Source organism: Ictidomys tridecemlineatus, chromosome 10 (assembly GCF_052094955.1).
Source record: "Ictidomys tridecemlineatus isolate mIctTri1 chromosome 10, mIctTri1.hap1, whole genome shotgun sequence".
NCBI lineage: Eukaryota > Metazoa > Chordata > Mammalia > Rodentia > Sciuridae > Ictidomys > Ictidomys tridecemlineatus.
Genome location: NC_135486.1, coordinates 142,451,634 through 142,479,020, shown reverse-complemented (window position 1 = coordinate 142,479,020; position 27,387 = coordinate 142,451,634). Strand labels below are relative to the sequence as shown.

At 49.1% G+C, this 27,387-nt stretch overlaps 2 protein-coding genes across 4 annotated transcripts; one reads left to right on the top strand and one right to left on the bottom strand.

Annotated features, from left to right (window-relative positions):
* Positions 1-468: 468 nt before the first annotated feature.
* Positions 469-18,480, bottom strand: Pmm2 (phosphomannomutase 2). 2 transcript variants are annotated; one of them, XM_005327165.5, is made up of 8 exons: positions 18,271-18,477; positions 15,121-15,232; positions 13,246-13,322; positions 11,913-12,004; positions 8,208-8,307; positions 8,013-8,088; positions 6,443-6,558; positions 469-1,620 (listed from the first exon to the last, which is right to left on the bottom strand). In XM_005327165.5, the coding sequence occupies exons 1-8, from the start codon at positions 18,334-18,336 to the stop codon at positions 1,519-1,521; spliced, it is 741 nt and encodes a 246-aa protein (XP_005327222.1). In that variant the 5' UTR covers positions 18,337-18,477; the 3' UTR covers positions 469-1,518. The 2 variants fall into 2 exon arrangements, with proteins under 2 accessions (XP_005327222.1, XP_021583323.1); XM_021727648.3 differs by lacking the exons at positions 13,246-13,322; positions 15,121-15,232 and having other exon boundaries at positions 18,271-18,480.
* Tmem186 (transmembrane protein 186) lies at positions 18,465-22,969 on the top strand. Of its 2 annotated transcripts, none has more exons than XM_021727646.3 (2): positions 18,465-18,607; positions 20,573-22,969. In XM_021727646.3, the coding sequence occupies exons 1-2, from the start codon at positions 18,545-18,547 to the stop codon at positions 21,209-21,211; spliced, it is 702 nt and encodes a 233-aa protein (XP_021583321.2). In that variant the 5' UTR covers positions 18,465-18,544; the 3' UTR covers positions 21,212-22,969. The 2 variants fall into 2 exon arrangements, with proteins under 2 accessions (XP_021583321.2, XP_040134203.1); XM_040278269.2 differs by having other exon boundaries at positions 18,606-18,689.
* Positions 22,970-27,387: the final 4,418 nt, after the last annotated feature.

The following is a 27,387-nucleotide window of genomic DNA, read 5'->3' as shown; positions in this document are numbered from 1 at the left end:
GCCAGGTGGCAGGGGCCATCTCATTTGGCAGATGACAACATGGGACGTGCTCTGAGTCACCGCTGGTCAGCAGAACCAGCCTCACACCTGGGCAGTCTGCGCCCACCTGGCCCCACAGACCCTGCTGCTCCCGGAGCTTGCTCCATCACAGCGGACACGGTGACCACTTGACTCTCACTGCACCTGGGGAGGGTCGGACTGGGTTCCGTGGACACAGAGACCACAGGGAGAAAGGGGAAGGTAGGAGTCCCCTGCCCAGGAAGGTTTACCAGTGAATTCTGGACCTCACCCCAGAGCCAGAGTGGCAGAGCCCCCCGGTGTGGGAGGCCCTGGGGAGAAGCACAGAGCAGAGGTCTCAGAGCTAAAGGTGGCCGTCTTCCCGGAATATGGGGTGCAGCTGTCAATCCCTCTTCACCACCCGCTGACAATCAGGAGGGACAAGCATCAGAATGAGACGGGAAACGTCACTGTGGTGTGCTCCACCTTGTTTTGAAAGGTTGTTACAGTACAATTTCAAAATTCAACAAGGGCAGGTGACAAGATGGCTGGTCCTGAGAGCTGCTCAGAACCTGCCTGTGTGGGACAAAGGGCAGGCCTGCAGCTGCTGCTGGCCCTCACCCCCATGCAGCCGGGCAGGTGGGCTGACTGGGTGGTCAGCCCTGGGGTGGGGTGGAGATGGCCAGATGCTGGAAAGTGGCACAGGAACCTGTTCCCAGAGTGCTCCGGGGGCTGGGGGTGTGGAGCTCCCGCAGTCCACCGGGAAGGGTGGGTAGGAGCAGACTCCATGGGGCTCAGCTCCGGTTCTGTGTGGACTTCTGAGGAACCAGGTCCCATCAGGAGGGTCCTCTTGGGGAAGGGCTGCGCCAGTGTCTTAGCAGGGCCTGTCCTCCCGAGCGCAGCTAGGCTGTTCAGAGTGAACACAGGCCGCCTGAGCGCTGGGCCTGCCCAGTGCACACGCCATGGGTCACTGGGTACCAGGCCAGCAATCTGTCTGGCAGGCCACCGAGAGATCTGCGGCTCACAAACAGGAAACAGGCTGGAAAACCGAGCATCCCAGCACCCCCAGGCTCAACCTGGGAGGGGGCTTCAGGAGGGAGGTGAGCCCAGCTGTGTTCCAGGGCCATGCAGAGGCTGTCGCCCTTTCTGGTAGCCACGCCAGGGTCCAAACACTAACAGCAGTTGTATTTGAGACCCATGAAGACGGCGAGCCTAGGCACGTTTGTTCTTTCTGAATCCTGGAATGAGTTTCTAGAGCCCCATGTTAGGGTGGAAACGTGCCAATGCGAGGTAGGTCTGAGGCTGGGGATGGGGGATGGAATCTTCCTGGAGTCTCATCCCCTCCCTGGATCCTTCTGGCACTGCAAGAGCATGACCTGCTGGGGGTGGAGGCTGATCCTGCTGCCCAGTGTGGTGGGGTCCGCACCGTGCACAGCTGGACAGTGCAGACAGCTGGCCTGGGAGTGGGTGTGTGTGAGGAGGGGCCATGGCTTTGGCCCAGGGACCCCCTCCCCACCCTCGTTATGAGAAGAGCTCTTCACAGATCCTGCGTGTGTCCTCGGGCGCTGTCACAGTGTAGCCCACGGTTCTTGGGTCTGTGAATATCTCGTGGTCATTGCCGCCCTGTAGAGACACAAGGCCCAGATGTGTTAGGCTCTGCTGCCCAGGGTGCGGCTGCTGCGACAGAAGTGAGGGACCAACACCTCACCAGGGCAGGGAGACTGCCTCCAGTTACTTCTTAGTTTGCAGGGGAGGAACGCCGCGAGCACTCTTGGGAAGGATTTTAACCTCCTCTTGAACCCCAACCAGGCTTGGAACATGTAATTATCCTTGTGAAGGAAATCACGATGCTCTTGTGAAGACCTGAGGCTTACTTTGCTATAAAGCAAGCGCAGGAGTGACAGCAGCCTCATAGCCATCAACTGGTCTTACCTATGCCCAAGCTTCTCCATCACAAGGATGGGGCAGGGTGGACAGCCTGGGGCAGCTAGCTATGACAATGCGCACAGCTGTCTCAATGCTGACCAGAGCCACACGAGGTCACTGGGCACTTAAAGTGTAGGTAGGGCCACAAGGAGCGGAGTTTGATGTTGATCACATTTAGATGGCCCATGCAGCTGGTGGCTGGCTAAGGGTATGGTCTCTGCAGTGGGTGGCCTGGGTTGGACCTTGGTTCTGACTGAATGAGGGTGTGGCTACAGAAGGCTCTTCTGCCCAGAATGGGGTAATGGTGGGACCTGCCCCAGGCCAGGTTGGGGAGACGGTAGGTGAAGCACAGTTCCGGTCTTGTTCCTCACCCGGTTTGCCTTCCTGCAAGTCTCACCCTGGCCAGGATCAGGAAAGAGCCTAAAAAGGTGGCGGTCTGAGGAAGCTGGGCACACACTGCGATGGGGTGTGTCCAGTGGCTGGAGTAGGGCCCCACCAGCCCTGCTGGCCTGAGGCTTGCGAGTCAGGCTACCTGCTGCTCCAGAACCCCTGAGGACCCCTGCATCCAGCCATGTGCCCTGCAGCTCTGCTGGCTGCAGGGCACCTTCCTCCCAAGCACCTTCCCAGCCACCTGAGGCCTCCCTTTCTCCACCAAGGGACCCTCTTCCTTCCAAGTCAGTTTCAGGGCAGGGGGCTCCTTCCCAGGCGCCTGGAGTCTGCAGCTCAGGAGAACCCAGCCCTGAGCTCCTGAAAGAGAATAAGGCTTCAGGGAATCTCAGATGCTCCATTTGCATATGCACCAAAGGCTAGGGTTCCACTAGGGGAGGCTCCAAGAACAAAAAGCCTGTTCCCTGGGGAAAGGGGGAGGAGGGGAGAAAGAGCAGCACATTTCTGTGGCAGTCTATGTTACAGGCCCAGAGGAGGGGAAGTTCGCCCCGTAACACTCAGATCCCTAAAGAGGCCCAGGGTTCCAAGTACAGTTGCTGAGCCCCACAGTCAGGTGGTGAACCCTGGTGGCCCTCTGATGCCAGGGCCAGCGGGAGAGTGAGACGAGAGCCTGGAGTCAGTGAGGACCGTCTCCTGGGACCTGGCAGGTCCCAATCTCTGAGACCTCAGTAACGGCGAGGCTCTTGCAGCCCTAAGGGGTGCTCCACCACTGAACCTCGTCCCAGACTCTCGGACACAGCTTTGCCACATGGCCAGGATTCCAGGAAGGCCCAGCTTTCTCAGTGTCCTCATAAGGGAAGCACAGCTGGCTGCAGAGCAGTCCTCTGGCAGGAGAGGGCACACCCTGACTGTCCCTCTGAGCCAGCGGCTTGTTACCCCTCTCAGGACCTCACCGAGTCCAGTACAGCTGATTCACAGGGGAACTGAGCCTCAGAGAGACGGAGGCTTGTGTGCAGTTACTGCAGGGGCAGGTGGCAGGGCCACACCCGTCTTTTGGTTTACAAATCTCTTGACCCATGCTCTTAATTTTTTTTTTGGGGGGGGTGCTGGGGATGGAACCCAGGGCCTTGTACACAGGAGGCAGGCACTCCACCAACTGAGCTGATCCCCAGCCCGCAATCCAGTATTAAAGATAGGTGGTCTTGTTCACGTTTCAGGACAGTCAAGTGCTGCACATTTAGTGGGAAGGGAAGGGAGCCGCTGGCTTGCAGAGGTGGTGAGGTGAAGGGCAAGACGGGAACCGAGGGGCCCGTCTGTCGGCCGAGAGCCCAGCAGGGCCCACGCCTCCTCTGCGTCCTCAGTGTCCTGCTCAGGTCTGGACTGAGAGGTGCCTGAAAGCTGCAGCTTCCTCTCTCAATCTGATATTTTCAAAGATGGAACATTCTGGGATGTGGCTGTAGCTCAGTGGTAGAGCCCTTGCCTAGCTTGTGTGAGACCCTGGGTTCAATCCAGGCACGACGACAAAAAATCCTCAGAAAGCAAACAAGATCCCCATATCCACATGGTTCAAAATGAAGAGGGGTCTCCTGGTGCTTCCGCAGGCTGCCCCTCAGACTGCCCAGAGGACGGCGGCCGGGGGACACACCTGCATCCATCTGTTTCCCCCACTTTGGACAGAGACGTAGCACTTTACTTACATGGTCCTGCCCTTTGCAGAGATGTGCCCAGGACCACTGTGTAAGGGCTGTCCCCTCAGTTCCCAGGTGCACACATGCCAGGACACCCAGAGCTCAGATGCCCAAGGCGGAGCGTGGGGCCAGTCACCACGAAGTGTCTTCACATTTCTAAGGCCTGAAAGCCACGGTGCTGCTCGCAAGCAGCTTTCAACAAACCAGGGCTCTGGGAGAAGCCAGAGTGGCTGGGAGTGTCCCTGGCTCTGTCGGCGCAGGCGCAGGCGGCCCAGGCCTGTCAGCTGAACTCAGAGTCAGGTCTGGGTGTAGCTGCTGGGGAGGAAGAGGGGTTTCTAGGAAAAGCGCCCGCCTGCCTTCAGTGCCTGCAGGGAATTAGCTCTTTACTGACAAAGAGCTGGGGCTCCTTCCCTGGGAGCCAGCAAAGCTCATGCTCAGCAGGAACACAGCAGCCTTCTAGAGGGTCACAGTACGGAAGGGTGGACACCAGGAGCTGGAAGTCACAACTGCTTTCACAGAACACTCACTAATACGGAGAAAACATAGACATTAGGGCACAGAAGCTAACAATGAGGGGCCACCCTGCAGGGAGAAGAGGCTGGGGTGGGGCTCAGCCGACGAGCGGGATGACAGGTGACCCCCTTTCTTCTTCACTCTGCTTCTCATTCTCTTTTCCAATCCCCAGTGCTCATTTTTGGCACTGGGGGTTGAACCCAGAAATCCTGCCACTTGTGACAGCACAGATGAACTGGGGGACAATATCCAAGTGGAATAAACCAGTTACAGAGGACACATGGGCATGATTGCACTCGGTCCATACATTTTAAATGGTCAGACTAACAGAAGCAGAGTGGAGGAGTGGTCCCCGGGCTGGGAGGTGGCAAAGGGCAGCAGTTGTTCAGTGGGCACACAGGGTTTGTCAGCTTAGTTGAGGGAGTTCTAGAGACCAGTGACAACATGGGCCTACAGTTAACAAGCTACAGTACAACTTAACATTTTTTTTTTTTTTTTAAATTTTGGCAGTAGTGGAGGTTGAACCCAGAGGCACTCTACCACTGAACCCTTATTTTGAGACAGGGTCTAAGTTGCTGAGCATCTTGCAAAATTGCCAAGGCTAGCCTTGAACTTGAGATCCTCCTGCCTCAGCCTCCTGAGTAGCTGGGATTACAGGTCTGAGCCAACATGACTGGCTTCTATACACTTAAAATTCTTTTGAGAGGGCAGATATCACATTAAGTGTTATAAAACCACCACCACAACCACTAAACCCACCCCCAGAATCTCTCCGAACCAAAGGCACAAAGATTTCCAAACTTATCAAGCTGCGTATGTTACATGTGTGCAGATTTTCTGGTCAATTATACCCCAATTAAGTCATTTAAAAGAAACAAAAAAGCAGACAGGCATATTCTGGTGCCACTGGCTCTGTCATTACTGTGTGACCACGGACAAGCCAGTCACCTCTCCAATTCCCAGTTTCATCACTTAAAAAGCAAGAAGGGGGACTGGAGCCCCCACACTCTCCTTCATGAATTGAGGACCTGGATGCCAGGCAGGCCCGCCACAGGGTGGATCACGGCGGAGCAGCAAGGTTGTGGAGTGGAACAGATATGAGAGGAATGAGTGATTCTGTACTTGCAGCATTTATGATGCACCTGCTGGGTGCACAATGTCTTAACAGACCAATGGGGACCGGGAAGTTGAGGTCCTAAGACACCTGGGGCACCGTGTGGGAGGGAAGCAGAGGGGTAGAAATGAGAGGAATTTAAAGAGACACAGCCCCTGAGATATGGAGCCCCAGGACAGGAGTGGTCAGATGATGCTGAGGCTCTTGGGCCCTTGGTAGTGGCAAGGGGATTCTCCAGTCTGGGGCAAGCCTGGCCCCGATGCCAAAGGGGCTCCGGGGAAACTGCGGGCACTGGCCTTCACCACTGGGCTACACTTCCAGTTTCCAATTCAGATCTGGTACCAGGCTTGGGATTTCTGACACCCCCCTCACTGACAGCCGGACTGTGATACCCAGGACCCACTCCTACCTCCCAACTGTCCCTGATGCTCTGAGTCTCAGACTTAGGCAATTCCTTGTCCTTCCAAGGCGTATGATGCCTCAATGTATAACGCACACCTCGATGTACAATGTGGGGAGGATCCAGTAGAATAAGATAAAAATGATAAGGGCTTTGAAATCCAGAGCATTTCACATTAGCCCCAGAGGCCCTGTTCTGAAAGGGCAATATTTAATTCAAAAGCCAGTTGAAAAGGACCGACTGACAGGCAGCTGGTCCTCTCCTCCACTGGGGCACCGGGTGTCTGAGCTCGGAGGCTGGAGGCTCGCTCATGTCCTCCAGGACAGAAGCCATCCCTCAAACTGACAGCCTGGTCACTGCCCTTCCCCTCCAAGCCCAAACGGAAAGTGAAGTTGCAGAAAACTCTTTCATACTTACTGGCATGGTTTTGTCTCCAAAGAAATAAATGGTTTTATAACCGTCATTTTCCACATGTCTCAGGCAATACCTCTTGTCCCATCCATCAGGAAAGACGTCAAAGCTGATCTGGCCTCCTGCCAGGGACACACACACACAGATTAACAATGAGGCTGGGTGGTGGTGCATGCCCGTAATCCTAGCAACCCAGGAGGCTGAGGCAGGAGGGTCATTAGTTCTAGGCCAACTTCAGCAACTTAGCAAGGCCATAAACAACACACACACACACACACACACACACACACACACACACACACACACACACACACACACACACGTTATAGGGGAAAAGGGGCTAAGGAGGGCTGGGGTGTGGCTCAGAGGCAGGGCACTTGCCTGGCATATGGAGGCTCTGGGTTCCAAACTTCATTCCCCCAAAAGAAAGAGGCTAATGTCACTGAAGAACATTTATAATTCATTCTTTGTCAGCAACTAGATCGCCAAGGCTGTTTGATACCCTAATCTGCAACTTATACCACTTTAAGGACAGGTGCTAGAAATTAATCTACGTGACGTTTTTTCCAACATTACCTCACCTGGGTCTAAGCATAAGATGCAGAATGCCAGCTCACAGGGAGGAATCTGTTAAGCACATGGGTGCAAATAAAGCCCACCTGGAGGGCCTGAGGAGAAGCCTGGCAGTGGCTCCTCCAGGTGCACTTCCCAGTGCCCCTGGTGGGAGACGCAGGGGAGCAGGCTGCATCCAGTGTGTCTTGCAGGAAGTATGAAAATCACGCAGAAGGTGACTGGTTCATAGGCAGCTTCCCCCATGCCACAGAGACTCTTTCAAAGCTCTGTCAGAAACCCCTCCATCTCAGTGTCTAGGAACACTCATGTCTTACACCAAATCCCTTGGCGAGTCTAAACTTCCTACAACCTGTTCATCCATTCATCATCCATCCATTGATTTACAAAAGTAATACTGGGGACTGAATCCACGGGTGCTCTACCATTGAGCTACATCCTCCATCCTTTTTATTCTGAGGAAGGATCTCACTAAATTGCCTAGGCTGGCTTTGAACCTGTGATCCTCCTGCTGCAGCCTCCCAAGTAGCTGGGATCACAGGTGCGTGCCACCATGTCCAGCTCAGGCCTTGGTTTCTTGCTCTGCAAAAACGACCCAGTTGACTGTGACAGTCCCTTGCTGGTGATACACTGAACCACGTTTCCAAGACATCTTGGTGTAATTCACTCACAGCCCCTCCCTCTCTTTTGGAGTTCACTGCAGAGCGCCTCTCCTGTCCAAAGGCATGAGGGCAACTTCTCACTCTTCCAGCATCAAGAAGCTCCTTGTGACCATGAGAAGTGCAGGCAGGAAGAATCCCTAGTGAGGACTCGGAACCAGACCTGACAGTCTGGAAGCCATTTCCTGGGCAAGTCCTGCTACAGCCAATTATGCAGGAGAGAGTGGCTGGCTTCCTTACAGCCTGGACTGCCCCTGTCATCTCCCACCCAGCTCAACAGCTCAGCAGCCCACACCCAACTCCTAGCAAATGGACAGACACGTCTTGAACGTTTGAATATACAATACCTATGGAAAACGTGAGGCCTCTGCCTGCAAACTCCTTCTGCAGATCTGCTACGAAGTTTTGTCTTATATTTTCTTTCTGGCAAAAAACAACAAAAACCTGTCCATTGTACTGCTTTGTAGAGGAGCACTTTAAGTCCTGGCCACAAAGTGCATGTCTACCTTATTCCCATTCCCCACGGTCAGTTCAGGACTCACTTTATCCAGTTCGTAGAATTCAATGCGTTCTTCTTGGCTGCAGCTTCTTCCAATAGGGGACACATTCAACATCCCATTTCGGAATTCAATGAAAGTACCCCTAGGGAGGAAAAGGGACCGAGGTCCCCCAAATGTCCTTATTTATTTGGGCAATATGGGTAGGTAAATAGATTAAAAGGTTGAGTGGTTTTATGAAGTAGAGGGGATGTAATCCATATTTCATTTTGTTGGTACAATATCTTTATTTTATGTGGTGCTGAGGATCGAACCCTGTGCCTCACAGGTGCTAGGCAAGCCCTCTACCACTTGAGCCATAACCTCAGCCCCTCATTATTAATGTCTTAAAAAATTTGAGACAAGGTCTCACTAAATTGTCCAGCTGGTGTTGAACCTGTGATCCTCCTGCCTCAGTCCCTCAAGTAGCTGGCACTGTGGAGGTGGGCGCCTCCCCTGGCCAGCAGTCCTGTTTCTCAGAGCTGTGCTGTGCAACACAGTAGGCCAGGAACCACAGGGGGCCATTGGGCCTTGAGATGCTGCTAATCCAGAATGAGATCTGATGATTTGAAATTTAGTATTAAAAAGGAACATAATTACCTTAGTAATGTTTTATAAGGACTACCCGTTAAAGCAGTTCTGGGACATTGGGTTGAAAAAATTTAAAGCTACATTTGTGGCTCAAGTTATATTTCTACTGGACATCGTGGCTGCTTGGCAGAGAATTTAGAGTTAATGATGAGCTGTGAAAATGCCTCGGCACCACAAGAGCACTCAGTTCCTCCCCACGGAGCTGGAGAACATTCCAGACACCTGTGCTGCTTGTGAGCTCAGAGATTGACTCCCCAAGCAGAGATACACAGAAGGTTCTGAGAACTGCTCAGAGCCTCAGTAACCACCGAGGAAACTCAATTTGCCCCGTGGCAGACATTCCTAAGGATCTGACTTGGTCACAGAAAATAAGAACGGCCCAACAAACGCCACCTCAGTGACTTAAATGAAGATGTTTAAAAACATTTTTTTCCCAGGAATGGGGATGTAGCTCAGTGGTTGAGTGCTTGCCTACCATGTTTGAGGTCTTAGTTTTATCCCCAGAACTTGCCCCAACAGAACCAACAACCACCACCAACAACCAACCAACCCCATGTGTGCCCACCATGTTGGCACTTTCAGTCTCAGAATAGTTTCTTAAAAGCTGAGATAATTTGGAAGATAGACATTCATCTTGACAAATTAAATTTCAATATTTTGTGACAAACATGCACTGACATGCCTTCCATCTCTCAAAGGTGGCACTTGTGAACCTACGGAACATTTTCCCCGTCTCTTTCCATTATTTAATCACACAGCTTTGATCTCCAGCCACCTGCCATGGTAGATACTGAGAGGCCACCTGCCAGGTGCAGAGTGTGGACGCGATTCAAGGCCAGCTGGCCTCTTACTATGCTGTCTGACTCTGGGCACCTCTCCAGGCCTGTTTGTTCACCTACAGAGAGAAGCTAAAGGCACCTGCTCTGGTCGCCTCCAAAGGGTCTAGTGAAAAGCAGACAGACAGTTTATGTAAAGGCACTTTGTAAATTGGGAATGAACAAGTACTTATCAAGTAAAATAGAAATATCCAAGTCTCTAGCAGATGGATCTGGGCCCCTGCTATGCACGACGACTCATGGAGAACACAGCAAATGACACAGTAAGTGTGATCACCTAAGAAATGTTTCTAAAAATCCCATGTTTGGAGGTCAGGAGTGTGGCTCAGCAGTGGAGTGCTTGCCTAGCACATATGAGGTCCAGGGTTCAATCTCACTGCTGAAAAAAATAAAAAACCAAAAGACTCCATGTCCAGGTTGTCCTGAAACTGACAGAGACCTAGCCTGTCCCTGTGGATACGGGGTTGGGGGTGGGGACTGGTTCCCAGGGCACACCCTAGGGCCATGGGGTAAGCTATCAGAAACAGAGCCCAGCTACTTCCTCTCAACTCAGACATTGTACTTATTCCCAATACACAGAGGAAGCTGACACATTTCAGAAAGTCTCTCAAAAACAGGGATTAGGCTGGGCATAGTGGCATAAACCTGTAATTCCAGTGACTCAAGGGGCTGAAGCAGGAGATCAAAAGTTTGAGGTCAGCCTAAAACTCTGTCTTAAAATAAAAAATAAAAAGGGCTAGGAGTGTTGGGCTGTGGCTGTAGTTCAGTGGTAGAGTGTTAGCCTATCACATTCAAGGCCCTGGGTTCGATCATTAGCCACATACAAATATATAAATAAAATAAAGGTATTGCGTCCAACTACAAGTAAAAAATAAATATTGAAAAAAAAAAGGGCTGGGGGTGTGGCAAAGCGCCCCTTGGTTCAATCTCTAGTACCCCCCCCCCCAAACAGGGATTAGGGTGGTTTATCAATACTCAATTCTCTTGTGAAGACTGGGCCATCTAGGTCTTGCGGCCTCTGCCTGAACTAGGCAGAGCACACAGTACTGATGCAAAATGTGGAAAAGCTGATCAACTGGGTCTCAGTTCTGGTTTCTTTTTTTTATTTTTATTTATTTATTTATTTTTTTTTTTAATTTTTTTCTAAAGATAGAGGAGAGAGAGAGAGAGAGAGAGAGAGAGAATTTTTTAATATTTATTTTTTAGTTCTCAGTGGACACAACATCTTTGTTGGTATGTGGTGCTGAGGATCGAACCCGGGCCGCACGCCAGGCGAGCGTGCTACCGCTTGAGCCACATCCCCAGCCCCTCAGTTCTGGTTTCTTTCAGTGTTCCGGAACTGTAGCTCTGTACTCCATTCTGCCTCACTAGATGATAAACTCTTTGAGGATGGGATCATGTCTCGTTTTTTTTTTTTTTTTAAATCATGCTTAGCCCATAGTAATGAGGTGATGGACTTGGGACATGGGTGTCTTTTGACTTTTTACTATGGGGAACTTAAACTTAGAATAGGAGGAGGAGCCCTAGGTGTGTATCACCAGCAGCAGCAGCACCAGACCAGCCCGTTTCACCCATAGCCTCTCTGGGGGAAGGGACCTGCATGGGCTGGAGGTGCGGCTGCTCTGTGGATCCCAACAGGCTGGAGCAGCCTCTGGAGTGCAGCCCTGAGACCCAGCTGCCCCTTAAAGATGCATCTCCCCCATGACAGTGAAGGTCTACCCAGTAAGTCCTGAAAACCGGGAAGAATCAGCAACCTCACCATCAGGCCCTGTCAGCATCTGGACCCACTGCCTGCCCATCTTTGTATTGGGGGCACTGAGACTGGAGTAAGTGCTCCAGGGTGGGGTGGGGCAGGGCAGCCCCGTGGGACCCAGAGCAACCAGGGCCTAATTTGCCACAAAGTCAGAATCCAGATGTTTCAAAATCAGAAAACCAAATGTGAAATGATGGCAATGAGTGTGGTTTTATTTAACACTGTGGGCCAGCCACACTTGGCTCTGGGCAGGCTCCACAGGCCTCCATTACACGTCCAGGTCTGGAGCCTCCCTTGCTCTTTGTACACGCCCTCTAACAGGTGCTCCCTCTCACGACAGCCTTGGAAGGTGTATGGTGTTCGGTGGCTGCACGAATGGCCTTCATGTGGACAGGCCATTTGCGTCACCATCCTACACTGTTGGCTTCACACACCGTTTCCAAGTGCTGGGCTTTGGGTGTAAATGAGCACTCACCCCACAAGACATCGTTCCCTACTGCGATAGCGCCTCTTTGCTGAAGGCAAACCTACCTTTTCTTGGGAAGTTTAATTTTTGCAATGTAGCTCAGACAGTAGTTGATCAAGTCTTGGATCAGAGCCTCACCCAGGTGACCTTGAATATTCTAGGTGAACAAAGTAGTGGAGTTATTTGGTTTAGCAGGAAGCATTTTCAAGACAGCTTTCCAGCAAGCCCCGTCTTCAGCCACTCCTGCTGGGAAGCTGCGAGGCTGAGGCAGTGGGGCAAGCCACAGAAGCACCAGCCAAATGCATTTTCTCCTCACTGCTTAGAGTTCTGTGTTCATTACCTTTCAAACACTTCCTGGAAGGTCCAGAGTTTACTGCTCTAGCTTTTATTCAATTAAGATATCTACAGTGATGGACCAAAACACACTCCTCTTCTGTCTGAACAGAATGATCCTAGACTCTTAAGAGCTATGTAGTACCTTTTTTTTTTCCTTTTAAATTGATCTCAGGGATGCTCTACCACTGAACAACAACCCCAGCCCTTTTTATTTTGAGACAGGGTCTCACTAAGTTGCTGAGGCTGGCCTTGAACCTGTGGTCCTTGAGCCTTAGCCTCCCAGGTGTCTAGGATTATAGGTGTGTGCCACCACACCAGTTTATACAGTACTTTCTAAGATGCTTATGCTGAGGCAGCCTGCCTAGTTTTTGCTATCATAATAGAAATATTAGATATAAGTATTCTTTTTTAACAGCTGCTTTTCTTCTTTTAATATTTTTTAGTTGTTGATGGACCTTTATTTGTTTGTATGTGGTGCTGAGAATTGAACCCAGTACCTTATGTGTGCTAGGCAAGTGCACTACCACTGAGCCACAACCCCAGCCCTCAAGTATTCTTTTTTTTTTTTTTAGTTGTAGTTGGACACAACACCTTTACTTCACTTGTTTATTTTTGTATGTGGTGCTGAGGATCAAACCCAGGGTTTCGCACATGCAAGGTGAGTGCTCTACTGCTGAGCCACAATCCCAGCCCTCTTTTTTTAAAGAAAAAATATTTTTTGTTGTCTATGGACATAATGCCTTTATTTTATTTATTTATTTTTATGTGGTGCTGAGGATTGAACCTAGTGCCTCACACATGTAGGCAAGTGCTCTGACCCTGAGCTACAACCCAGGCCAGATATAAGTAGTCTTAAAAACCAATTACAAAAACTTAAAAATTACTTTGGAATATTTAACAGTCATATGTTTCAACATTCAAAACTTAAGGAAGAATGGAGTAAAGATTCATTTCCCCCATTTATCAGCTCCCAGTGTCCCGCCCCAGAGGCATTCAGTATCAAATGCCCTTTAGACATCGTTTTAAAAGTGTTATGTAGTTGTTCACATACTCAGAACCTACCTGTTTACATAATAGTTTCCCATCTTTGTACGCTACCAAGCCATTTTCTGGAAACACATAATCATATCTTTCAACCACTACAACCAAACCGAAACAAAAGAAAATTCAGAATGAATGAATGAAAATCTGTTTCTACTTCTTGACTAACATGCACCACCAATAAAACTACTGACCTCCAGTAAGAACCACGGAAGAACCTCATCCTAACCAAGCTCCCCGAACAAGGAAAGCAAGAAAGGAAGGCTCTTTGGTCATGTGTAACGACAGCAGGCCTGGAGCCGGCCACAGGTCCTGTTCTGGACTTGCCTTCATCCCCTTGGTCTGGCCCAGGGGGCGCCCGAACTTGCCATGAGCCAGCATCACTGGGGCAGAGGTGATGTAGGTTTCTGAACTCTGACCTTGGGCTTTCTAATCATTAAGTGACAGGCTAAACATAAGATTTTTTTTAAAGAAAAAGCTGTTTAGGTAATTCTTATAACCAGTCAGATTTGAACACTACCACACAGCCTTAATGAAGGGATTCTCACACTTTAGGCACTTGTTTAAATGCAGACCCCAGGCCCAGCGCCCCTTGTCCACATCACCACGTGCTGAAAGAGACCCTCGCACCTGTAGTTTAACATGGTGACTGTGACAGAGGTGGGTTTAACTTTCTTCTAGTTTGTGTATCGATTCTTGCTGCACATTCTGACTATGCAGACCCCTCCCGCACCTCTTGTACCAGGAGCAGGAGAGAGGGCAATCCCAACCAGGCAACAGGGTTTCCAGGCTAAAAGTGCCCTGTTGTGCTGTTTAGAGCATTTCTAAACAAAGCATCTACAAGGAGAATTAAACATAAGTGGAGTACAGACTCTTAAAGGAATTGTGTACATTATTCTTCCAGTAATGATAACCCAATAAATATGGCCTACACAGATTTGGAGGGTAAGATATGATATACCAAACAGGGGTGTCGCCACCAGGGGGTACTTGGCAATGTCTGGTGACATTTTGGTTGTCAAAATTCTGTGTGTGTGTGTGTGTGTGTGAACTCTGCTGACATCTAGTGGGAAAAGGCCAGGGAAACTGCTAAACATCTTCCAATGCACAGGAGGCCCCTATAATATAGAATTGTGTGGCTCAAAATGTCAACAGTCAACAGTGCCAAGATTGAAAAGCCTTGCTCTATCAGAGCTGGTTCCAAGATGTGGGGACTCTGGGAAAACAGGGGTTAAAGAAACAGTTTATTCATCATTTCTCCACCCACTATTTCTCATCGGCCAGGCACCCCAGAGGCCCTTGGGAGCACAGAGATAAACAATGACTGGTTCTGGTCTTCAAGGCAGATTCCAAAACTAACAGAGCACTACACTGGCAGGGCTTTGCTGCATCATCCCACAGAACTACTGAGTCAAAATCTCCAGGAAAGGAGTCAGTATGGTTCTCCGTCTTCCAGGGTTCTGTGCTGGAGACTCTGGATGGGGGGCAGGGAGAGCCATGACTCTCCTGAGTAGGGAACATGGATGAAGGCACTGGGGAGGAGGCACCAGCCCACGGGGCACTTCCACACCTGGGCAAGGAGTCAGAGCCGGGGCCTGGGCTAAGGCTGGAGGGCAGTGAGCAAGAACAGGCACGCGCTCGAGGCAGAAAGGTTTCTAAGTGCAGAGATGTGGACACTCACCTTTTTATGACAATCTACCTACACATCTGAGTAAAGTATTTTCGTCAGTCAACTCTAGAACTTTATGGACAGGACTAAAAGCACAGGAAAAATAAAGGAAGAGAAAATGTTTCCTCAAAGAAGGAAGCAGAAAGCTGACAGCAGGTGGCTATAGTTTCCAATGCACCACGAGAAGCTCGTCTTTGACCAAGCATAATCGGCAATGCGTTAGTTACCATCATTTCCCAGTTGCTCCTGCACTTTTTCAAAGTCTGACCCGCCTACCACTCCAATTTTGATCTTCTGCCTCAATTTCTGTAGAAAGTCATCCATTTCTTTGGTAATTTTCTGCATTTCAAGAAGAAAAACACATGTCAGGAGCCACAAAATAATCAGCAGACTAAAATTGTAAGAAAAAGTAATTCTTATTTTTACACATGCTTACTCAGTTACTAGTCTGTAGATAAGTTCAAATGTTTTAGTTGTAATTTTAGGTGATATTTTATCAGAATAAACTTATTGACTTTTACTTACATTTACCAAAATTTATTCACATAATCAATTTATGAAAAGCCGTATGTATTGTTACAGCTATTTTTCTATGAATTTTTCTAGATATAAACATGTAAAAATAGTCTATTTTTTTCTTTCAGTACTAAGGATTAAACCCAGGCGTTCTTTATCACTGCACTATATTCATAGTCCAGATTTTTACTTTTTATTTTGAGACAGAGTCTTGCAAAAGTTGCCAAGGAGAGCCTGAAGCTTGCAGTCCTCCTGCTTCAGCCTCCTGAGTTGCTGGGATTACAAGCATGTAACACTTTGCCCAGCTGGCTAAATTGATTTTAAAATGAAAGACTACAATGAAATTAAATAGGAAGTTTGGAACTGATTTATTATAGTTATGTAAAACAAAGAGCTAGGTTAGGAATGTGGCTCAGTGGTTAAGTTTGTGCTTAGCATAAGTGAGATCCTAGGTTTGAACCAGGATCTCAAAAAACCAAAAAACTACCCCCCCAACAAAGGATAACATTAGAATTTGTTAGTCTTGGGGGCTGGGGTTGTGGCTCAGTGGTAGAGCGTTTGCCTAGAATGTGTGAGGCACTGAGTGCAATTCTCAGCACTCAGTGCCTCACACATTCTAGGCAATTTATATAAATAAATTAATAAAATAAAGGTCCATCAACAACTAAAAAAAAAAAAAAAAAAAAAAAAAAGAATTTGCTAGTCTTTTTTTTTTTTTTTTTAAAGAAAAGCTCCTGTCTATAAACAGTAATCTTACTGGTATAATTCTAAGCTCAATTCCAAATTGTATCATCATTCAAAATAAATCATAAACTACGATGAAAAGATATAACATCTACAGTTCAATGCTTTGTTCTTCCTCCTGCCCTGCCCCACACCCACACTGGGACTGAACACAGCGGCACCTTACCACTGAGCTTCATCCCCATTCCTTCTTTATTCTGAGACAGGGCCTTACCAAATTGCTCTCGCTGGCCAAGAACTTGGGAATCTCCTGACTTAACCTCCAGAGTTCCTGGGATTATAGGTATTGACACAACCTTTTTTTCTTTAAAACACGTTTTTTAGATAAATACATTCATACTATTAATAAAACCTCACAGAGGGGCTTATAAAGAGTGAGATCTTCTCTACCTCTTACAGCAGAATCTTGACATATTGGGCAAAATCCAGAACTGCACGAGTGGCCTCTGAGTCAGTGAGAATGTGAAAACCTGTCCCGAGAGTCCCCAAATGGTTTGCTTAGACCTGGCATCAGCATGGGAGGAAGTGGGAAGACTGATGCAAAATATTAGAAGAACAATACTGACCTACAATGGCAGCAATACTTCTAGCTTCAAAGCCTAAGGAAGCATAGGGTACAACTTATTCCACTAGGCCCTGTGCACACTGATGAGCGAAGTGGTACCTCGGTCACCCACTGTGACATGTCTTGCAACGTGAATGGGCTATAAAAGATCGCTCTTTGCTTCCAGGTGGCAGCAAACACTTTTGGAGAGGAAACAGGATCCACATGCTGTAACCACAGCTGAGCATTTATACTACACTCCGATGCAGAAGAAATCTTCAGAGTGAAGCAAGTGCACAGCAGAATTATTTCAGTGTTCCTAAATAAACCCGTGCTCATGATTATACATTGCCCCACACAAAATGAAATAGAGTAAGATTCAAAAACTTAAAATTAAGATGGAAAAAAGTTTAAAAACTCTGAAAAAGTTTAAAAACTTAAAAAAAAAGTTTAGAAACTCTGAAAAAAATTTATAGAAGATTTCTGGGGGAGATGTTTAAGGAAATTTTACTACAGATATGAGGTGGAGCCAGCAAATGAGAGCCTGTGGGCCAGAATCAGGTCCACTACCTGTTTATGTAATTACTGGAACACAGCCCCATCCGTTTGTGTGCAAGCTGCTTCTGTGCCACAAACACAGTTGAGTAGTTGGAACAGAGACCTCATGGCCTGCAAAGCCTCAAATATTTCCAATCTGTCCATCTACAGACTGAACCCCAGGGTACTTTACCACTGAATTACACCCTCTACGCTTTTTAATTTTTTGAGACAGAGTCTCACTAAGTTGCCTATGCCGCCCTCAAATCTGTGGTCTTCCTGCCTGGGGCTGAGATTACAGGCATGCGCCCACACAGTCAGATACAAGCCTGATCCTAAATGAAACTTATCTGTGCCCACAGCAGCAAAAATCTGGTAGTGGGGAGCAAGTTTCCAGGACCCATGTAACTCTCTGCAGCAGCCTAAAGTGATCCAGGGTTCTTGGGTCACCAAGGTCCATTGCAGGGGCAGGGGGAAGTGTTTAATGTTTTGATATCCACTGTATGCAAGACACTTTAATAATTCTATCAGATCCTCACAAATACCATGTGGAACAGGTAATGTCCCTATTTAAGCTGTAGACGTTGAGACTCAGAGCAGTTAACTGACTGGCCCCAGGACACAGCTGTCAAGAGACGGAGCAGAGACTCCACTCAGTGTCTGACTTGGAAGCCTGTCTTTGCTATCATGCACACAGCACAGCCCTTGGGCCACAGGACTGAGACGGTCACAGGGCTGCCAGGGGTCCTGAGCTGGGGTCGAAACCCGGGTCAATCGGTGCCCAGGGCGCGCGGGCAAGTCCACAACGGTACTTCCCCGCCCAAAGCACGTTTCCTGCTCTTAAGGTTCGGCGCCACCTCTGAGCACCCGAGGTTCTGGAGAGCTGGTCAGTGCCTGGTCTCATTCCTCCACGGCCCCCGGGAGGAAGAAAGGCCATAAGTCGCCCTTCGGCGCCCACCCCGGGTGGTCGTTAGCCAGGTGTGCGAGCGGCGGGGTCCCCGCACCGGCAGCCACTAGCCTGCCGGGCGCCGCCTACCTGCCGCGGGGCCGTCAGGGTCCCATCCACATCGAAGAGGCACAGCACTGGGCCAGACGCCGCCATGGCTGCAGGTTCCGAGCGCACCCGATAGGACGCGCGGGCACCTGAGTTGGCACCAGGTACTCGACCCGGAACTTCCGGGTCCGGCACCCGCGCCGCAGGGCACGCCGGGAAGAGAACCCTCCGCGCTCCCTTGTTGCCCGGGACGCGCGTCGGCCCCGTCCCGAGACCACGACTCCCGAGATGCAACGCGCGCCTCGTGAGTCTGAGCATGCGCTCTCAGAGTTTCCGGGGCCTGTGGCATTTACTTCCGGCAGCAAGGGATCTGCTCATGGTGAGGAGGAGGGTGGTGAGGAGGAGGAGGAGGGTGAGGAGGAGGTGGTGAGGACGCGGTACGTGCCGCACTTGGGGCCGAGGTAGGCACCCCTGGGTTTCTGACTTGGGGCGTCCGCGTGAGGAGGCTCCGGCTCCCCCGGGTCACGTGGACCCGCCGGGTAGGAGCCATCCTCGGATCGCCGGCCGGGCGCAGGTGCTCGGTGGAGGGTCGTGTCGTGGAGTCATTGTCTGTTCCGCATCCTGAGTCTCCCTTTCAAAAGGTGAAGGACCGGCTGGGTGCGGTGTCCCACGCCTGCCATCCCAGCTGCCTGGGAGGCTGGGGCAGGAGGATCGTAGGTTCGAGGCCAGCCCCGCAACTTAGTGAGCCCCTGCCTTAAAGTTAAAAAAGGGTGTTGGAAGGACCGAAGAGGCAAGGCTCCAAGAGAGCTGCAGCCAGGTTTGGGGGAACAGCTTTTGCTGTAATCAGTCAATCCCCTGAACCCCGTGTTCAGGGAGTTTCAGAGTTTTACACCCATCATGTCAGGGGAGGGCTTAGAAGTTCACAGTCTGCAGAAGTTCACACAAAAGCAGCTTTTTCTCTCACTGTTCTGGGCACGTTAACCCTTCAAGGACAGCACCTGAGAAGGGGAGAGCTGCTTCTCCCCTTTCTTCCCTCCCCCACCAGCTGTCCCCATGGAGCCCAATTGGCAACTTGGGTTTTCCTAGGAATGTAGACACCTCTGTGAAGCCCAGCTCAAGGCCAGAGGCCTTGTTAAACTTCTTTTTCTTTTTTTTAAATCACATTTTGCATTTGCAACACACTTCTACAACTACTATACTGAATAAATGTTTGTGAAAAACAAGTAAAGGGGTGTCCAGCACCTGGAATGCTGATTTCTTCCAGGCCAGTGACCAAGTAATAGAGCAACAGGAAAGTAGGGTGTTTACCTACATTGAACTCTTTTGTAGATACTCTTTTTTTTTTTTTAATAATTATTTTTTAGTTACAGGTGGACACAATGTCTTTATTTTACTTTATGTGGTGCTGAGGCTCGAACTCAGGGCCTCACACATGCTAGGCGAGCACTCTACCTCTGAGCCTCAACCCCAGCCCCTTGTAGATACTCTTTTGCTGATTGTCCTAAAATCAATGATGGTGAAGATTTCTGGAGAAACGTAGTTAAGATTTTCTGTTGAGGAAGGGGTGCCACTACACTCTGGGTTCAGTCCCCAGTACCACAAAGTAAACCAATCAATAAACCAGTTAATGAAAATAATAAATAAAAGTGAAGAAACTGAGGCGCCTAGAGGAGGAGTAACCTGCCTGGGAACTCACAGCTAGTGACGAGTCAGCATTGGAACCCCATGTGCTCCAGAGCTTTTCGACTGCACTACTTACCCACTAATGATCACGTGTTGGGGCCTCACTGCATCACTCTGCTACAAAGCTAGCCTAGTAGAAATGGCAGTTTCCTCTGCCACCAAGATAACGCATAAACCAGGTGGAAAACTGGAAGATTACTGTTGTAAATATGGATTTGTTACCCGAGTTTCCTCCTAGGACAGGATTAGTTTACTCCTTGGTAATCACACATTAGTCACATGGCCTTATGGATCCAGTGTCCAGTGGTGGCTCTCCCTAGCTGTTTGTTGAATGAAAGAAGCCTTCTTTTCTATTTTTACTTGGAACTTTCTGGGGGAAAGAGGACCAGTTTGAGAATCAGACACCTCCCCATCCCTGTATTCATTCCACTGTGTGTCCTTGGGTAAATTTCTCAACCTCTCTGGGGTTAGTTTCCTTACTGGTAAAAAAAGAAGTAGTAGTACTTGTCCCAACTAGCATTTGTGCAGTTCCCATGAAGTAAAGCATCTGGGTGACATTGCAGGATTAGTGGGAGCCTCCTTGTGTGATGTTTTACAGATGTACATTGTGTGATTGGCATTGTTGAATTCCATGAGAAAATATCTCCTGTTTCCCTTCCAGGCTGCCCTCCTCCGAGCTGTGCCAAGGTTGCGGGGGCCAGCTGCTTGGGGAAGGCCTCTCCATGAGCTATGGTTTTGCAGTGGGAAGGAGGATCCCAAGAGGTGGGTGGGGAACAGGTCACCCACCTTGAAGGAGAAACCACCAAGTGAAGAGAATGAGAAATTCCAGATGGTCTACCGCTTTAATGCCATCAGAGCCTTTGGGTATGTGTCTCGGCTGAAGGTGGCACAGACGGCTCTGACAGTGGTGGCCCTGCCACCAGGCTTCTACTGGTACTCCCAGGGCCTCATGACTTTCAACTCACTGTGCCTCCTAGGTGGGATAGCTGGCTTTGCCCTGGTCATGCTGTGCTGGATGAGCTATTTCTTCCGGAGGCTGGTGGGCATCCTGTATGTGAATGAGTCAGGTACCATACTTCGGGTGGCCCACCTCACCTTCTGGGGCTGGCGGCAGGACACATACTGTCCTGTGGCCGATGTGATGCCCCTGACAGAAACCAAGGACCGGCCCCAAGATCTGTTCGTTCGGATCCAGCAGTACAGTGGAAAGCAGACCTTCTATCTCACCCTGCGCCATGGACGTATTGTGGACAGAGAGCGTTTTATGCAGGTGTTCGGGACACTGGACAGACTCAAGTGAACAGCTTGGAGCTGATCTGGGTGGCCCGTGGCCACCTGGATCTCTGACAAGAAAGCTGAGGGTGTGGGAGCAGCTGAAGCAGGGATCTCCAGGACCCTGGGAACTTGTTTTTTTGGATGAAGAAATTTATGAAGTGGAAGTAGTAACCAGGTTTACGAAAAAGGCCTTCAGAGCAGAATCTTCCTCTACCTGTATATGACATTCATTCAGATAATGGCTAGAATTTCTGTTAGGAGGCAGCTGTTGGAGGAAGCTGAGCGGGGTCACTTAGCCTCAGCTATGAAACTGGAAGACCAAGAGGCATGGCAAGGGGCACAGGATCTGGAGTTAAAAGGCTTGGGTGCTACCAGTTCTCAGCTCTCAGCCTGGGCAGAGTAGTGTGTCTAAGTTCACATCTGTAAAATGGATGGGACTCTGTCTCCTGGGTAAATGTGAGAATAACTAAATGCGGGCTGGGGTCAAGCTCAGAGGTAGAGCATTTGTTCAGCATGTGTGAAGCCCTGGCTTCAGTCTGTAAAACAAATATACAAAGAAACCAATAATTGGCAAGTACTTTGCAAACTCAGTAGCCCAGAGCAAATATGAAGCCTTTGGTCAGAGATACACAGTGGCATCCCATGGAGCTTCAAAGCTTTTAAAAAACAAGTTATACTATATTTGAAGTTGGTCTTTGCTTCATGTTATGAGAGTATCTCAGTTATGTATATTTATTTTAAAATATTCAGGAATTGCAAAGTATTACACTGAGTGGACGTAGCAGGTCCTTTTAACCTTTACTTTATGTTTGTCAGGTTTTCATTGCTGTGACCAAAATACCTGGCAAGAACAATTAGAGGAGGAAAAATTCACTGTGGCTCACAGTTTCAGAGTTTCAGTCCTTGCCCAGCAAACTCCATTATTCTGGACCCAAGGTGAGGTGTAAGGGTGTGGTGGAGAAGAGCCTCTCAGTCCCTGGTGGCTGGGAAGCAGGAAGCAGTAATAGAAACCCCTAAGGTGTGCCCCCCCACCTACAGGTGCCACATGGTCAGTCCTTTCAATTACTGACCCATCAGATGGACTAATCAATTGATTAGGTTACAGCTCTCATAATTTAATCACCTACATTGTTAACAGGAGCTTTTAGCGGGGGGCACCTCGTATCTAAACCATAACTAGATCATTCCCAATTTTTTTTTTTTTTTTTTGGTGTGTGTGTGTGTGTGTGTGTGTGTGTGTGGTGCTGGGGATTGAACCCATTGTCTTGTGCATGCAAGGCAAGTGCTCTTCCAACTGAACTATATCCCCAGCCCCCCAATTTTTGAGTAATAATAAGAATGTAATATTTGTCCTCTGTAGGCTGAAAATGGTGTTTTGAGAAAAATGAATTTTTTTTTTCCCATATATTGCAGTGCTGTGGATTGAACCCAAGGCCTTGAATGGGCTGGGCAGGCAACCTGCCACTGAGCTGCATTGCCAGCTCAAAATGACCTTTTCTTTTTTTTATACATTACTAGGGATTGAACCCAGGGGCACTCTCCCCCTGAGCTACAACCTCAACTCTTACTTTTTATTTTGAGGTGATCTCACTAAGTTGCCTAGGTTGGCCTCGAACTTGTGATCTTCCTGCTTCAGCCTCCCAAGTCACTGGGATTATAGGTGTATGCCACCACATTGGGCCCCAAAATGACTTAAAACAAAAATCAGTTAACAAAAGAAGTTAGGTGTTTTTGTTGTTAATTTTTTCATTTCAGAGAAAAGCAAATAAAACAATTCAAAAGAGTTTGCTCCTGCAGGCTTTCAAATGTCATTCATTCCACCTGTCTTGTGCCAGTTACTGGCTAATTCAAGATTTTCACCTTTGTGGAGCTTGCAGTAGGGTGTCTGGTACATGTGGCTGTTAAACAAATGAATGTATGTCATTATAGTTGGTGACAAATGTGAAGAAAGGGTCAGATGGTCTGAGGCAGGACTGCAGGAGAGGCGTGGTGGGAGGGCCTTAGCCCTGGTCTTGAAGCGGAAGCAGGCACAGAGGGAGCAGCAGGCCTGTGCTTCTGCACTGGACAGGTTGAGAGCAGTTGCCAAAGGGAGGAGCCTGACTTTCCTGCGATAACTGTGGAAGTGGGTCCATCTGGTTTTCCTAGACAGGCTGTGGGTGCCGGGCAAGTTCTTGGTGTGCAGATTCTGTAGGTGTGACCCAGATCCTGGTAGTGGGTCTTGCTGGGCCTGGAGGCCCTCAAACCCATTTGGAAGTGCCAGCTCTTCAGGGTAAATGGCATGTGATTCCATTGACTTAGTTGTATGATGGCCCTGCTTTCAAAGCATCACCCAGGCCCCTGACCTGGCATCACTATCTGTAAATGATCCTAATGTCAGGGTTCGTGCCAACCCTGAAGGATCTTGTACTGTTAAGCCTGCTAGGGACTTGGCCTGGAAGGTGAGAGCCAGTTCCCGTCAGCTTGGTGCTGCATGCGTGGCCGGTCCAGGCAGCACCAGCAGAGGGCACATGGAGCAAATGCACTCTGAGCTAAGACCTCAGTTCCTGATGTGGGAGTGCAGAGTGAGTCGTCTTCCGGAACACCCAATGGGAGAGTGCCTGGGAGCTGTTAAAACCCCAGATGAACAAGAACAGATAACACCATGTTCAACCTTGTAGAGTTTGCTAGACCATTTCTGTGCTTCCCACGTAATTCCAGTGCACCCCAATTTTGGGGAAATACCCAAAATGGGTGGGAATGCAGTTCTCCAAACACAGAAATGGTCTTCTATGCAGGTGGGGCATGTATCCCCCTTAAAAAACCAAAAATAATAATTGCCTTAGTTTCTTTGGGCTGCTGTGACAAACTACCACAACCTGGGTGGCTCAAAATGACTTATTCCTCGGAGTTCTGGGGCCCAGGAGGCCCAGTCAGGCTGACCCTGTGTGTGGTGGGGTCCATTTCCTGGTTCATGGCTGCCATCCCTTGGCTGTGTTCTCATGTGGGGGAGGGGTGAGGGAGCCTTCCCGATGTCCTTTATCAATACCTTTCATGACTGCCTAATCAGCTTCCAAAGTCCCCACCGCCAAATACCATTGCACTGGAGATGAAATTCCAACATGAATTTCTGGGGACAGGGAGGGCAGAGATTCACTGTAGAGTAGTAATTCACTGTAGAGTAGTAATCTTCACAAGAATGTGAAGATGTTCACTGAAATTTTTCTAACAGCAAAAAAAAAAAAAAGTCTCAAGTTTCCCTTAGTAGGGAACATAGTTAAACAATTGTTGGGTCCATACTGTGGCATTCATGTGGCCCTTAAAAAAAGGGTGAGGTTGACCTACATCTTTAGGTAAGATGACTGGGGTGGCATGAAGTGAAGAAAGCAAAGCACAGAACAACATGGTTGGCGGTGGTCCCCTGGGGAGGGTGTTGGTGGATGAGACCAGAAGTCTTACATTTTCAACTGGATACCCCTGCTGAGGTTTGAGTTTTCATCATAAGCCTATCACTGCCCTTAACACATGAAGAAGGATGCGGTGGTGTACACAGTCCCTGCCCAACTTTCTAAACGGGAGAAGTTTCCCAGCTATGAATTCTGATTCTTAACTCAGTGGCTGAGTGGGCACAGGAAACCCACAGTCAGTGGGAAGCATCTGTGACGTGACTGTGTTGGTCCCTTGTAGAGCGGCTTTCCTTCCTGTCTGGACGTGGCAACCCCTTCCACTCTGCACGTGCTGTGGCCGTGTATCATTTAGCTATGGAGGACAGGATGGTCTGGGCCTTGTTGGTTTCCACATGGTCACTTGAGCTGGGGACGATGCTTCTGGTTTGCACATCAGGTAGGTAGCTCATGGAACTTGAAACCTGGTCACAGCTGTTGATCTTCCTACTGTTAACAAACTTGAGACTCACCTTGACCCAGGGCCAGGTGTCTGCCCACCTCCCAGCCTCTCATTCAGTCTCCATGTTGAATGCGCTTCCAGGTGGATCCAGTGGGCACTGCTCCTCGCAGGGGACAGCCTGGGTGACTGCCCAACCATTCCAGTTGGCACTTGCCTCCAGCTGCTGTTTCATGACTTCCTTAATGGAAAGCAACAGGGTCCAATCAAGCCCCAGGCAGAGTCCAACTTTTATGGCCTTGTTTTGATCCTGTGGCTTTCAACCATAGAATCTTGCCTGATTAGAACTAATCAGGCAGGGCTAATACCATCTGGCCATGTTGGTACCAACTGGAGGGACAAAATATTCTTTTTACTGATCTACAGTGGAGTATTCCAGCATCAGGTCTGTACCTGTGTTGGGAAATAGATGTAATATTTATGAGTAGAAATGCTGCTCTATGAGGTTGGTAGTGTCCTATGTGAGATACACTCAGCTATTCATGAAGAAGCAGCATCAAAAGGAATGTTAAGCACCTACTGTGTGCTGACGATTTTTCCATGATTTTATTTAATTTTGCCAGTAGCCATTTGAATTGGAGAACCCCAGGGAGGCGATAGAATGCAGGGCAAAGCACAGAGCTTCTGAAGCTGAGTTTCTTCTCTGTGTGAATCTCAGCCCTGCTGGGACCTCAGGCCAGTTGTATAACCTCTCTTTGTGCCTTGGTTTCTTCATTTGTGAAGTGAAGATAATAACAGTATATCACTGGGAGGACTAAATGACCTACTATAGGAAAAGCACTGAAAATAGTGGTGTTTAGGCCAGGGAAGTGACCAGGAAAGGTTAGTATTTACTATAATCACCCACATTTGGCAGGCGAGGCTCAGAGAGGTAAAGTGCCTTGCTCAGTGTCACCCAGCTAGAAAGTAGCAGAGCTGGGTCATTCTACCGACCTGTCCTGCCTCACCAAAGGGGAGGGAGGGACAGAATATAGAAAACATTGACTTTTAAAAGTGTATTTGATCTTGAAGTTCTGGTATCTTTAATCCAGCTGCCTTAGAAATGTGCATTTTGGAGCTCACACTAATGCTGACCAGTTCTTGTTGACTTTCAAGGACTGCCTGTTCTGCTGGCGCACACCTGTAATCCCAGCGACTCAGGAAGCTGAGGCAGGAGGTTCACAAGTTTGAGGCCAGCCTCAGCAACATAGGGAGGCCCCAAGAAACTTAGTGAGACCCCCATCTCAAAATAAAAAAACAGAGGGCTGGGCATGTGGCTTAGTGGTAAGCGCCCCTGGAATCAATCCCTGGTAACAAAGCCAGGCTGGCTGAAGGAAAGCGCCCTGAGTATAGTCCCATCCTCAGCCAGTCCTTCATCAGCTGCATGCAGGGGTCCACAGTGATCTTTCACAGGTTGTGTAGATCACATCCTGGCCTCCAAGGGGCAAGGTTTTGGGCAGGTGCGCCTAAGCTTCGGTTTCCTTGTCTTAAACGTAGGTCTACAAAATAAACACCTCATAGTTTCATTGTGAGAATTTTAAAGCACCATCAGAAAAGGAGGCTTGCCGTGAATGTTCAAAATGACAATCAGCACTATTTACACGGGATTATTGTTTAAAAGTACGTTTTATGGTAAATACTGCCTTCCAGGCTAAAAGGTTCATAGACTTGTTGGATGTCCAATTTGGAAGGACCCTGGAAAGGTGTGTTCCAAACAGTACATTTTACAGTTAGGAAAATAAGGACCTTGAGAACCACAGCTGCTGCTGGGACAGGGGTGGCTCCAGCTCAGGACACCAGAGGGGTCAGAGAGCTGACCATTTCCACAGTGTGTCAAAGCGTCCCTGTGCCTTCCCCCTCTTGCTTCTGCTCCTAGTTTATTCTGTTGTCAACCACCAGGGAATCTAATTTGGTTTGGAGTGATTTTAGGATTTTTAAAAAACTCCTTAGGGTGAATCCTAATACATCTGGTGTTGAGAATGACTGTCCTGTTTGGCCTTTGCTTTTCTTTCTTTTCCAACCCGTCTTGCTGTCTCCTCTCCAGGCCACAGGCCAGCTTCCTAACTGCTCTCGGGACTCCCTGTTCCTTGTGGAGAACCCTCAGGAGTCTTTCTAAAATGTGCCCTGGATGACTCCCTGCTCCAGACCTTTGGCCACGTGTCCCACATGGAAGGCTCATATTGCTCAGCATGGCAGAGAAGGTCCAGGGGACTGAGCCCTGCCTTCTTGCTTGACCTGGTCACAGCCTCATCTTGTCTCCCTGTTTGTGATCTAGCGATAAGGATCTCAGAGCTGCCTGTCCGGCCCTGCCTTCCTGCCTCTGTCTGGCTGTAATCTTCCTCT

Coding starts and splice junctions, on each gene's coding strand:
- Pmm2 (XM_005327165.5), bottom strand. CDS start 18,336: ATGGCGGCGTCTGGCCCAGTGCTGTGCCTCTTCGATGTGGATGGGACC. Junction 13,323..15,120: donor GGAGCAACTGGGAAATGATG/GTAACTAACGCA, acceptor GTTTGGTTGTAG/TGGTTGAAAGATATGATTAT. Junction 12,005..13,245: donor GGAAACTATTATGTAAACAG/GTAGGTTCTGAG, acceptor TTGTTCACCTAG/AATATTCAAGGTCACCTGGG.
- Tmem186 (XM_021727646.3), top strand. CDS start 18,545: ATGCGCTCTCAGAGTTTCCGGGGCCTGTGGCATTTACTTCCGGCAGCA. Junction 18,608..20,572: donor CAGCAAGGGATCTGCTCATG/GTGAGGAGGAGG, acceptor TTTCCCTTCCAG/GCTGCCCTCCTCCGAGCTGT.